At 42.5% G+C, this 12,107-nt stretch overlaps 1 protein-coding gene and 1 long non-coding RNA gene across 5 annotated transcripts in view; one reads left to right on the plus strand and one right to left on the minus strand.

The window, feature by feature from the left end:
- LOC116704566 (uncharacterized) overlaps positions 1–249 on the plus strand; it is a 749-nt gene extending 500 nt beyond the window's left edge. The window contains exon 3 of the long non-coding RNA XR_004335717.1: positions 134–249. This is a non-coding gene — a long non-coding RNA (uncharacterized LOC116704566). The remainder of the gene's footprint in view (positions 1–133) is intronic.
- Positions 250–3,869: 3,620 nt separating this feature from the next.
- lhfpl2a (LHFPL tetraspan subfamily member 2a) overlaps positions 3,870–12,107 on the minus strand; it is a 41,996-nt gene continuing 33,758 nt past the window's right edge. For 3 of the 4 annotated variants that reach the window (XM_032539800.1, XM_032539797.1, XM_032539799.1), the window contains one exon: positions 3,870–4,642. In XM_032539800.1, coding sequence (XP_032395691.1) covers positions 4,380–4,642 — 263 coding nt within the window. In that variant the 3' untranslated portion in view covers positions 3,870–4,379. The remainder of the gene's footprint in view (positions 4,643–12,107) is intronic. The other variant, XM_032539798.1, reaches the window with a different exon arrangement.

Genomic DNA, 12,107 nt, shown 5'->3' on the forward strand with positions numbered 1-12,107 from the left:
AACACACAGGGTGAAAACAGGAGCTGCAGCAATGTGCGGTACAACAAAAATACGTTTTTTGAAAATGATTCTGGTACAACCTCAAAATACAATTATGAACTTGAAAATGAGCATATTGTGGGCGCTTTAAAAGTAATGACTACGAAACGTACATTTTGTGCAGTTAAAAATTACGTAATCTGAGTTTAACGGCAATGTAAAGCCCAGTGCTGGTAAACTTCCCATTTAAATTACATACGTACGTTTTGTCTATGGATTCTTCAACATCAACCTTTTATTTTCGGCCCGTGGGCGTGGCCTTCCATCCAGATACATTTTGACCCTTCATGTGAAAGAATTTGGGCGCCGCTGATATAAAGGGATCGGTATGAAATTAAAACTGTTTCGTGACCAGTTCAAGACTCCTTGTAGCAGCTTTGACCCAGTAGGCCTACATCCCCATCATGCTAACTGACTAAAAGGTTTTGTTGTTGTTGTTTTTTCTTCTAATCTTTACTTGACTTGTCTTCAACGTCTTATCCACGTCCTGCATGGACAACGTACGCTTGTGGTTTCTTCTCTTGCCTTTTCTGTTAAATGGATTGCATTTGAAGACTTTTATGACTCAATTCAACTCAGTTTTATTTATAGCATCAAATTATAACAAGAGTTATCTCAAGACACTTTACAGATATAGCAGGTCTAGACCACACTCTATAATTTACTAAGACCCAACAATTCCAGGAATTCCCCCGAGAGCAAGCATTTAGTGCGACAGTGGCACAAAATAAGAATTTCTTTTGCAGTACTGCTGGTAGTGGTAGTGGCAGTAACAGCCCTGTTAAAGAAGTAGTATAAATACACTCGCACACACTTTAGGACAATTGCAGTCCAAGTACCGACTCCTTCAGTGTCTGCTCAAACAAACCGGCTGTGTGAAATAAAACAGAGCGACAATCTGACGTAAGGGGAAGCTGGTAGCAGAGCCGAATCAGTGCCAACAGGAAGGGGCACGGTGGAGGAATAACAGACTCAAGGGCTTCTCCTCTTTAAATTCTTTTATACATTTCAGGAGTTTGTGAAAACAGCTGACTCTGACTGCCAGCTGCTCGGCTCACAGCTGTCACTGGATGAATTCAGTTGAGTGGGTGGAAGGAAATGGATGATTGTGGATGACATGCATGATCAAACCATTCATACTCTGATTTACAAACTTCAACTGGACATCTGGCAGTAAATTCAGCAATTTAAATGTTGTAAAATATATTTCCCGTGTCTTCAAAGATGATGATCACCATGACAGAGCAGACATTCTTCCTCCACAGAGGTGTAAAAGGAAACTCTGTGTCTCTCTGTGTTCTTGCCCTTCTCGGACTCTTTCTATGGAAAGTAAAACTCGAAGCCTCTGGCACTGAAACCGGCTTTCTGCTGCACTCTTCGGACTGTCATCTGTCATGTGTCTAATCTGGAAGTCATCAGGCGCCGTGTTTGGTTTTGAGTGTGCTAGTGGAGGAAGGGAGCCACAGGATTGTGCCAGAGGCTTCTCTGTAGTCCACATGGAGGGAGGAACATCTGGGGAAGGACTCGTCGCTCTGTGATCCCCCCCCACACACACACACACACGTAGTGCACTAGTAATAGCATTTGGTAGCTGGGGATGTGGGGAATTTGTAGTTGTTAATTTGAAAGCACCTATAGCCAATATTTGTATAGTATCAAATAACAGTATGAAACCAACATGATAATGTGATAGGAGTCGACGTAGTGCTGAATTATCCCCCGAATCTGCAGCTTCACTCGGCATTACGGAGCCCCATAGTGAGTTTTAAGTTTGTTGTGTATGTTTGCAGCGCACACTTTCACTGTTTGGGCCATTGTACACTACCTGCTCGGCACCAAACAGCAGACCGACACCGTTAGAGACTAGATGGTGAACACAGTGGAGCACCTAGCAGCTAAAGGGACAGATGTTTTCCTCACGCGTTGGCAGAGACCAAAAACAGAGCTAAAAGAGAGAGAATATTGGACTTAACATTAGGTGTCAGGTGGACACTAGTCTCATTGTCAGACGTTCTTCCACAGCGCTGCGGAGGAGGGTCTGGCTAGTCCACACAGAATTCCGAGATGGAAGAAAACCGTGTTCTGGTTTATTGGCATTTCTTTAAACCAATCACAATCGTCTTGGGCAACCTTGCTGTTTGCTCTGCAAAATAACCTCAGGAAGGAACTTGTTTTGGTGGAACGTCTACGTTCAAAATCTGTTTTAGTTGTCAAAGAAAACTCAGATTGGACAGATAGTCTTGCTAGCGGTCTGGGTTTACCCTGCAGAGATCTGAGGAGCACGTAACCCTCTGAGGTCTAACGGTACTGTCACACGTCTTATAAATTTACCTTTTTAGGGTATTTGCATAAAACTGATTCCCATGTGTTTGATATCAGAGTGTTCCGAACAAACTTAGCTTTCCGTAGAGTGACGCCAACATTGTTTCTAGAGCAACGTGTAAAGAGATAATTGGGCGCTAAAGCCAAAATGTTGATGTTTGCTCTTTAAAATTCCTTAAATCTCTTTTAATAACAAACCTTAACTTATGGGATGTACGAATTGTTTATGTTGCTTGATGAGTTTACCAAAGTCTTAGGTTCACAAAGTAGTGTAAACTATGATTAAAATAGTTTAACAAAATGTCTGAAGTGAAATTTTATAATATCGCTTTTTAAGCAGGAGTTTTACCAAATGATTTTTGGACACGCCGGTGCGTCTTTTGTCCTCAGAGGGTTAACCATAGTCCTAATAAATGGAGCAGAGTTTAAAATGCCAACACGAACAAAGTGGAAGGGGATGTACTGTACATCCGGACAAAATGAGGGACATGCGGCCTGAAATGAGGGACATCCGGCGGAATTTCTCATACATGAAATAATTTTACACACTAGACATCTGACGTGTAACAAGGGGCCCAAACTAGTTACAAACCAAACCGTTTAGCACCCACTGGTTTAATATTTAACAATACAATGCATATTATAACCTTATAATATCCTTCTTTATGTAAATCTTAATTTGTAAAGCAACTAGTTACTATAGCAGCCAAATAATTTGTAGAAGAAAGTACAATCTTTACATCTGAAATGGCAGAGAAGAAGTAGCATTAAATGGAAATATTCAATTAAAGTACAAATACGTCAAAATTGTACTTAGGTACAGTACTTAAGTAAATGTACTTAGTTGAATATGAGGCAGTCACATCCACACAGAGACACACACACACACACACACGTTCTGAATCAGTGGAAAAACTGATCACCCGCTGGCTGGAAAACGTACCCACCCCCACCTCAAGGGCCAAACCGAGGTCTCAGCACCAAGCTGGGTGCTCCACTTGCTGCATCTCCACCCTCCTCTTATTCCTCCCGCCTCTCCTCTACTTTGCCACAGTGAAGCTTCCACTGGATAAAAACTGAAACCAAACCTTTTTTCTCCCTTCTCTTTATTCTTTTGGTAGAAACAAATGGCAACAGATAGGACACTTTCTACGACTCGGCAGACTCCCTGAAACCAGACATTACTAACAGCAATACTTCATGTACTGTATGTGTCCTCAGCCTTCATTGTCCATGTCCTTGTGCACAGATTACAGGATGGCTGCTGAATGAGGACCAGACACAGACCCTTCACAGGTCAGCTCTCAGCTCAGGCTAGGATTAAGCTCACTTCATTTCAGGATTTTTGCAGAAGAGAGGACAAACAAAAAGGCACCGAAGAGCTTCCTCTGCACGTCTTGGCGCAGTCCGCGTGGAGAACAATTTCCGTCGATACATTTCAAGGGTCTGCAAACACATAAATCATTCAAATGACAGTACATTCTGTAAGCTTTAAAAAGCTGGAGCCATTTGTTCCGTGAGTAGTTTATTCTGACTGAGTAGTGGTTCCCTTGTTGAGCTTGTACTCACACGTGGCAAACAGTTACCAGATCCAGGCTTGCTGGTTGTAGTCTGGTGACAAAAACACCAGTGTTTTAAGGCAAGAGTGACATCATCAGCCCAGCCTGGATCAAGCTGACCAATCATTCTACGCTCATCATAACTATGTACAAAATATATATAATCACACTTATTTACAGAACATGTGGTGACAGACAAAGCCTCTCTGGGCGTCCACATTGTTAAACAGGAATACAATAACAGACACAGCACCTCTGGTTGCTGAAAGACAAGGACAAACACTGAGAAAAAACTTGGCACTTGTAGATTTCTCCCACATAAACGCAAAACAGCAACAGACAAACAGTCAGTTTTAGTGGTAAACGATGCAGGGGCCTCTATTTCACAGGCCAGTCCAGATCTTCTTCTTCTTCTTCTTCTTCTTCTGCTTTTCCCAACAGGACAAAAGTATGTGGGCCTCAGAGGAGGCAGATGAGGCTTTTCCCCTCCTCGATCTCCTCCTGGACCTTGTCGCTGGAGGTGGCGATCTCGGCCTGTGCGGAGAAGACGGCGCAGATGAAGGTGAGCACGGTGCCCCCCATGGCGGTGTAGAAGGCCCAGCCCATGGAGCAGAGCCCGGCCCGGTACGGAGCTGCGTCGGGGCCGCAGTACAGCTGGACCTTGTCTGAACCCCAGCCAGCGGGGTACAACATCAGACCCAGGATCAGGAACAGACCTGCGAGAAGGGGAAACAAACGGAAGGAACGCCGTTAACTAATGGTAGTTTATTAAAAAAACAATATACATAGCAATGTGAATGTGCCATTCAACATACTGGAGAACATTCTTGACTTTAGATTTGACAATAAAATCTGTACTCAATCCACTAATTGGCTTTTTTCTATTCATGGACCTTTAGTTAATTTTTCTTTTTTTGCCAAATATACTAGGGACTTTAATAGTACCATGGGGAGTTTTCGACCACCAGTAAGGCTGCCCTTTAAAATGCAGATAATTCAAGCCCCTCTCATTCACTGCAAACCTGAAACTGTCTCGACATTTACCGCTGGAGCTGTGAGAACGCAAATGTCCGAATCAGTTGGACCGGACATGAAAGAGATTTTACCCTGCCTGCTCCCTAGTACAAAGCCTGTGTAATGTCCGATTGAGCCCGTGTGTGAATAGATCATTGTCCGGAGAATTCACAGCAAGCGAGTGGACGTGTTCATAATAATAATAAATAATAATACATTTATTTTTTATAGCGCTTTTCTAAACACCCTACTCTATGCTCTACAGTTTTGGTTTACGAAAAAGAGGGAAAACTGGGAAAGTCTGTTAAGTTGGAAGAGGTGGGTTTTGAGGGCCTGTTTGAAGGATGGCTGGGTGCTTGACTGTTTGATGTGGTCGGGGAGAGCGTTCCAGAGGGTGGGTGCAGCAGCTGAGAAGGATCTGTTCATGACGAAACAAACAGATAACCGAGGATGAAGACAGCAATCAAATTGTCTAACTGGAGAGATGACAGGATTCAGGAACTTCAGTCGACAAACAACAGAAGTTCTGACATTTCAAGTAGGCGAGAGCATGTCAGACAAGGACAATCTGTTGTGTGCTACAAGTGGGAAAGGGAAAAATCGGACAATGTCCACACTTGACGTGTCGGACATTGTCTGTTGTTCATATGAGATAACTGCTTTAGTCGATTCTCACGTCATGAGTTAAATCACTGAACTTTTTTCTTTTTATTTAGCTGCGTTAAATCCAAGATTTACACAGATGTGGACAAGTCGCCATCACTGTGGTTTGCAACTCACCTCTTAACCTGCGGGTAGCTCTTAAATGTGTGCAAAGGATTTCACTGTTTAAGAGATCCTGTAGATCCTGGTTATACGTTAATATAGTCGTAAAATTAAAATAAAGGTTATACTGTGCCAAACTTCTCAATAAATTTTTGTCCAACAACAACCTGAAATTTGAGGCCTAAATTCCACTTTTACAGTATTATTTGTTTCCAATTCCTAGTAAATGATGCATGTATTCTGATTAAAAGGAAAGGAAACTAGCAAGTAATTTCTTTAGTCGGCTTCTCAACACAGCACTTTCACATCCAGGCTGTGAAGATCGGACAGAAGCAGTATGTTAACGTTATTTTTCCAAAGTGCTTCAAGGCTGAGTAATTTTCACATTAACACAGACTACCTTCATCTTCCTCCGAACCACTGTCAACAACTGACAAACATCACCATCTTCAAACCACAGCGCATCAAATGGGCTTCAGTTTGTGAGGGATGACTGCAGCAAATTATCTTTGTGACCGCCAACATTCTCCAGTACGAAAACATTTCCTGCCTTCAGTGCCATCATGGCATCCAAAGCATCCCATCAGGATCCGAATTAATGTTACGCCAGGCAGAAATGATTTCCTGACGACAGAAGACTGAAGATAATCACAGCAAGGTCTCCGGTATGGCAACTGCCAAGGCAGGAAAGAGAGACCTTAACCTGAATCTTGACACACATGCCTGTTAGGTTAGTGCACAACAGAGAGCGGAGAACAACAGGAAAGAGGCAGCCGCGCTCTGAATCCCCGGCGTCCTGCATCTTGGTGGAAGGACGGAGTCACTTCCTGTCTCACGGTGACCTACTTCTACTTCCGTGACTTGGCTTCAACACCTAATACCACTCGTGACACACACTGATCTTCAACAGTCAGCTGGCCGGACAAGGGCTCTGCCACCAATCAAAGCTCAGGAGGAAACATATACAATAATGCAATTATAGACAAATGAACCAGACAGGGGATGAGAGTTTCAGCTCTCCTTCGACGAGCAGGTCTTGTCATTTTGCTTCGTAAAAACAAATGTGGAGGTGAAACGGTCTTGCTCTCCTAATCCCCCTTTCCCTCTCACTGCTTCCTTTCTTTCCCCTCCTATTCTCTCTCTCCCTCTTAAAGCACCCAATATCGTATTAAACAAGGAAATGAAAACTAGGTCATAAATTCTTTCCACATGTTGCTGCATCGCCCTGACATCCAGACCGGCTCCAGTGATGGATTGAAGGTATATACACACACACACACACACACACACACACGCCCCCCTCCCCCCCTTCACGCTGGACCTTCTAACCTAATATCCCACAGCACTCCACCCTTGCAGCCTCACTATTCCCTCTGCACTGGCTCTTGTCTCTGTTAACTTTCAAGCTGTCAATTCTCCACCATCAATCCATGTCTGATAGCTGCCTCCCTGCCACCACCACCACCCCTCCTCCTCCTCCCCCCCGCCCCCCCCCCCCCCCCCCCAACCTCTGCTCCCACAGCCTCTACCCACAGCAGGTCTGCGCTCAGCTCCAAGAAATCTGGCCGCCCTTCTCCTTTCCAGGAAAAAAGAAGAGCTGGGATACACACAAAGAAAATAATGAGAAGAGACAGCGAGAGGGCAAAGGGAATTACTGGCAACTGTTTTCTCTATTTATCAATTATTGTTTGGTCTGTAAAACAGCAGAAAATGCTCATCCCTTTTCATTTCTTACAGCCCGAGACGATGTCTTTGAATGTCTTGTTTTGTCCAACCAACAATACAAAACCCCAAAATATTTAATTATCTAGAACGTTTGTATAAGGAAAAGCAGTAGGCCTACATATTTTCATTAAAGAAGATGAAGACAGGGCTGGAAAATATGACGATATACATTGTCAAAACAATATACTGTATATATACAGTGTGTCTATATTATATTTTTTACCTCCGCCAAGGAGGTTTTGTTTTCGGTTGGGGTTTATCTGTTTGATTGGGTTGTTTGTTTAGCTGTCAGCAGGATTACGGAAAAACTACTGTTCCAATATTTGAATGAAACTTAGTGAAAGCATGTAGTATGGGCTAAGGAAGAACCCGTTACATTTTGGAGTGGATCCGAATCATGTGGCAGATACACAAATTATTTTATACTTTCATTAACATTGCAATATAGGGCATTCGGAATAATTGGAAAAATGAGTTCCAGACCAGGAAAATTCAAATTGCAATACCCTTGTGAGATAGAGCATGCCTTGGCAGGGGTCTACACGCTCCGAGTGCTCTTTTAGTTCTATATTTTTTCCTATCACGATGCCGAAAAACCAGCAGCTCAACTAAATCCTATCTTCATAAAGGTTACAAAGTTCAGTTTTAGAGAGGCTTTGATTTAACTTTATGGTCATTGCACCGGCAGTAATTTGAATTGCTGTTGTATTGTTTTATTGTGTTTTTCATATTTTGTGTGTCCTCAAAAAAATATCAGGGCCAGTGCATTAGTTTCAGCCAGGTGTGTTTAATGAACTGGCCACTGAGAGCATGTCATGTTGAAATGAGCCGGTCTGTTATTGTGAGCCTGTTAGCATGGTTAGCTTACAGCTCAAAGCACTCATTTACTGTGGCTGTAGATTCTTCTTGTTAGACCTCATAATGTTTGTTCTTAGAGCTGCATTTATTGAATTTTGTGGCCAGTTGCGGGTTAGTGCAACAATCCGTAAACACAGCACTCCATGTTGACATGGCAAACCTGTCAGCAAATCATATTTACACAGAAACAAATCAACACTCATTTTGTTTGCGTCCATGTGATGAATGTGTCACAAACTGGGAGCCAATGAGAAGTGGCTGGCATTTATAACCTTGGTGTCTACCCAGGTGCCACCAAATTATGATAACGACGCTCCCTGACTGCAGCCTCCTTAAGGAGAAGACAAGTTAGTGAAGTGAAGGGAGAAAGTGAGGTAACAGTAATTTTGCTGATAATACGTCTGCAACATTTCAATTTTTAGACTTCGATATTTCTACTTTTACTAGTACTTCTTCCACCATTGTAGTCTACTTAATTAAACACACGCTTACAAGTACAAGATGACCTCTGAACACAAATAACTGATTCAAAACAAATATAAAATACATCATTTTAGGTATTTTTTGAGTTGTAGAAAGTTCAGACATTAACTTAAATTTAAGCTTTCAACTCTGAGATTTAAAGCCGACTGTTGAGATCTCCAGTTAAGACATTATACTTTTAGCTTTAAATCAGCAACAATTTTTTGTCAACTTGTGACTAACAAAAGTAAACAGATGTTTATTTTAGACATAGCAACAGCATCATTCATTTGGATTAGTGGTTGTTTCCCCCGAGGAAGTAAGTCCAATATTTAATCTTTTTTATCTCTGTTTTTGGTCTCTACCAAAGCCTGAAGGGAAAAATCTGTCTCTTTAGCTGCTAATTGCTCAACTATGTTCACCAGCTAGTCTCTTACTGTGTCTGTCTGCTACTTGGTGCTGGGCAGTCAGTGTACACATGGTTTGTTGGAGTTTATTTGCTTAAAACAGCTGGAGGCAGCTGCTGGAAAGTTGTTTGATGAAAGCTTCCCAATTAAAGAAGTAAGGATTTATTGGTTGCTAACTATTGTAAAATTACAGATATATATGACCGTAAACTCTGCCGTGTAGAAAAAACATTTTCTTAATATTGCATGTTTGCTCTACATCAGGTTAGCTATTGTGAGCCAGCCACACCTCCACTGCAAACACAAATATCCAGTAAGTGCTATCACATGGGAATACCCTTTCTAATCAGTTATTTACTCTTTTGCATAACACATGCTATCTTATGTCAGAATAAGTAATGCTGCTTAAATTCCTGGAAAAAAGTAGTTTTGTTCTTCCAGCCTCGAGCTGAGTCACTGTCAACGGTTAACACTGTGATGAGGTCTGTGACTCACGGCTGGAGAAAAGGTTTAATGGCAGGTATAAAAGCACTCAACACTGAATTGGGAGACAGTTTTACTGCTGAATTTGTTTGGCGTCTTGTCTCTAATCCTGTTTGGCTGGGGTTCAATATGAGTGACGTTGAGTGAGGCCGGCGTTTTAATGAACGTCGAGAAAATTCACTTACAGGTAGTCTGCAAGACGTCTTTAGGGGGCCTGCAGGATACAAAGTGTACCCGACTGACCCTCAACAGAAGATCGTCTGTTTTAGCCATTCGATTACATAAAGCAAAAGGCAATGTATTTACCTTCAGCTGAAATCTTAAAACCACCTGAAACTGAGTCGGTTTAATGGCATCTGAGACACTGTGGCCAGCAGAAAGTTTGTCATAGGGGACAAAAGAGTAAAAAAAAGTACAAGTGATATCAGTGTATGTGGAGCTTAGGTTAATGGGCTTTGGAGACTCCAGTGCAATGACGTGACTATCTCTGGCAACAGCATCACAATCTTCCCATCTGAGGTCAATCACTTCCCCAAACATCTGCAGTCTGGCTTCAGTTTTCTTATTACCGGAGGGTCGGCACGAATAGTGGAAAGAGTGATTAGCAGAGAATCTGTGTGGTGTAGTGCTGCCGCTGGGTATCAGTGAGAGGGATATTATTTACAGGCCTGATGAAAAGACCCCGTTGAAGACTTCCATGCACACTGACTGGCTGACTGAACACCGTTAGATTTTAGGTTCTGGGTCTTATCTCTTCCTGCGGTTGGAATGAGTAAAAGGTTTTCGACCTTTAGCTCCACAGGCCCGAAAGAAAGCCTCCCACCTCCTCAGTCTTTGTTTGAAGCTCCTCTCGCCCCCTTTCCTCTTCCGCATCCTTATCCTCTCCACAATGAGGAGCCTCAGCGCTGCATTTCAACACTTTCATTACTTTAGCTAAACTCCCATTGCTTTATACGGATGGTAAATATAAACAGAGAGATGTACAGGTTATGTAACACCGTTTTTTGGTTGGCGTATTGGTATGGCTATGACCATTTCTAAAAACCTGACAATAATAACATTGGGATTTCTCTCCAGTGAGAACTACATTCAGTACTCCGTTAAGATTTGATTTTTAAACCAAAAACACGAGAACAAAAGTTATGGATTATACAGTGTATTTGTGTTTCTAGCGGGAAACCTGCCATAGTTATCACAGAATGGGAAGCTTGACAGATGGAGCATGGGGTGGCTTAGCAATTGGTCAAACTTGTACTTAGCGGGAAACTCAACCAAAAATCTGTTGAGTATTAATTATTTATGGCTTGTAGGCTTGGAAGACGGCTCTGAAGTAAAGCATTGCTTGAAACAAAGAGCTACTCTGTTTGGATTCACACAGTAACAATGGATCCCAATATAAACCCAGAGTCACAGCAAGTAAAAAACACTCCTGCAGCATGAATCACTCTCTGCTCTACGTTCAACATGTTCAGAGCCAACGCAGTCTCACACCAGTTAGTGAAATGGTCACGTTATTTTGATTAATTGTTTTGTGTACAGGTCACGATTTTTGAAAGTGACCATTTCACAAACTGTCATGACACTGGGCTGCTCTTTGGGACGCAACAACGGGGAAATGAAACGCTACACGGGGGGGGTGACGACAACAACATGACGGATAGCCACACACGGGACGCGATCCCCGGGCGCAGGGACGCAATCTGCGGTCTCTGTGGCATGCAACAAGGGGGAAAGGAACACAACAACGGGACAATTGTGGTTAGGAAGAAAATAACGCAGAAAGAAACTGCAACACGCGGGACGCGATCCCCAGGGTGAAAGTCCTGTGTTGTTTGACCCATCCACCCCCCCGACCACCCTCACTGTGCAAATCTTTGGCTTTTCAATACTACTCGCTACCGTAATCGTTCTGTAATCACGAAATAGGTTTTCCATTGAAATACATTACTTTAAAATTTGTAATCAATACAAAAAAAATTACGACATTAACGTGACCTGCACACAAATCGATAGGTTAAATAATGTGACCATTTAATGCACTGCCTGTTTCTCCATGTCTAAACTAAATAAAATACTTTTGTGTCACACTAGCTTGCCTTTTCATAGCTCAGAAACTAAACCAAAAGTGGCATATTTAGCAATCATTTGGAAAAACAGTTTGTAGAAATATTATAAAAACCCAATATTGTCTTTAAGTTAGTCTTGCATTGGCAGACCTTCCTCCCCAGCGCTGCGGCAGTGGGTCCGGCTAGTCCACACAACATCCCAGGATGGGAGAAAAACATGCTCTGGTTTATTGGCATTTCTTTAAACCAATCACAACGTCTTTTTCACAGAGCAACGGTGCCTTTGCTAAACAGCCTCGGGACGGAACTCGTTTTGGTGGAACATGTGTACGTTCAAACGTTGTTTTAGTCGTTCAAGAGAAATCTCCGATTGGACAGATGGTCTAGCTAGCTGTCTGGATTTACCC

The sequence above is a fragment of the Etheostoma spectabile genome, chromosome 16, assembly GCF_008692095.1.
Source record: "Etheostoma spectabile isolate EspeVRDwgs_2016 chromosome 16, UIUC_Espe_1.0, whole genome shotgun sequence".
Lineage (NCBI taxonomy): Eukaryota > Metazoa > Chordata > Actinopteri > Perciformes > Percidae > Etheostoma > Etheostoma spectabile.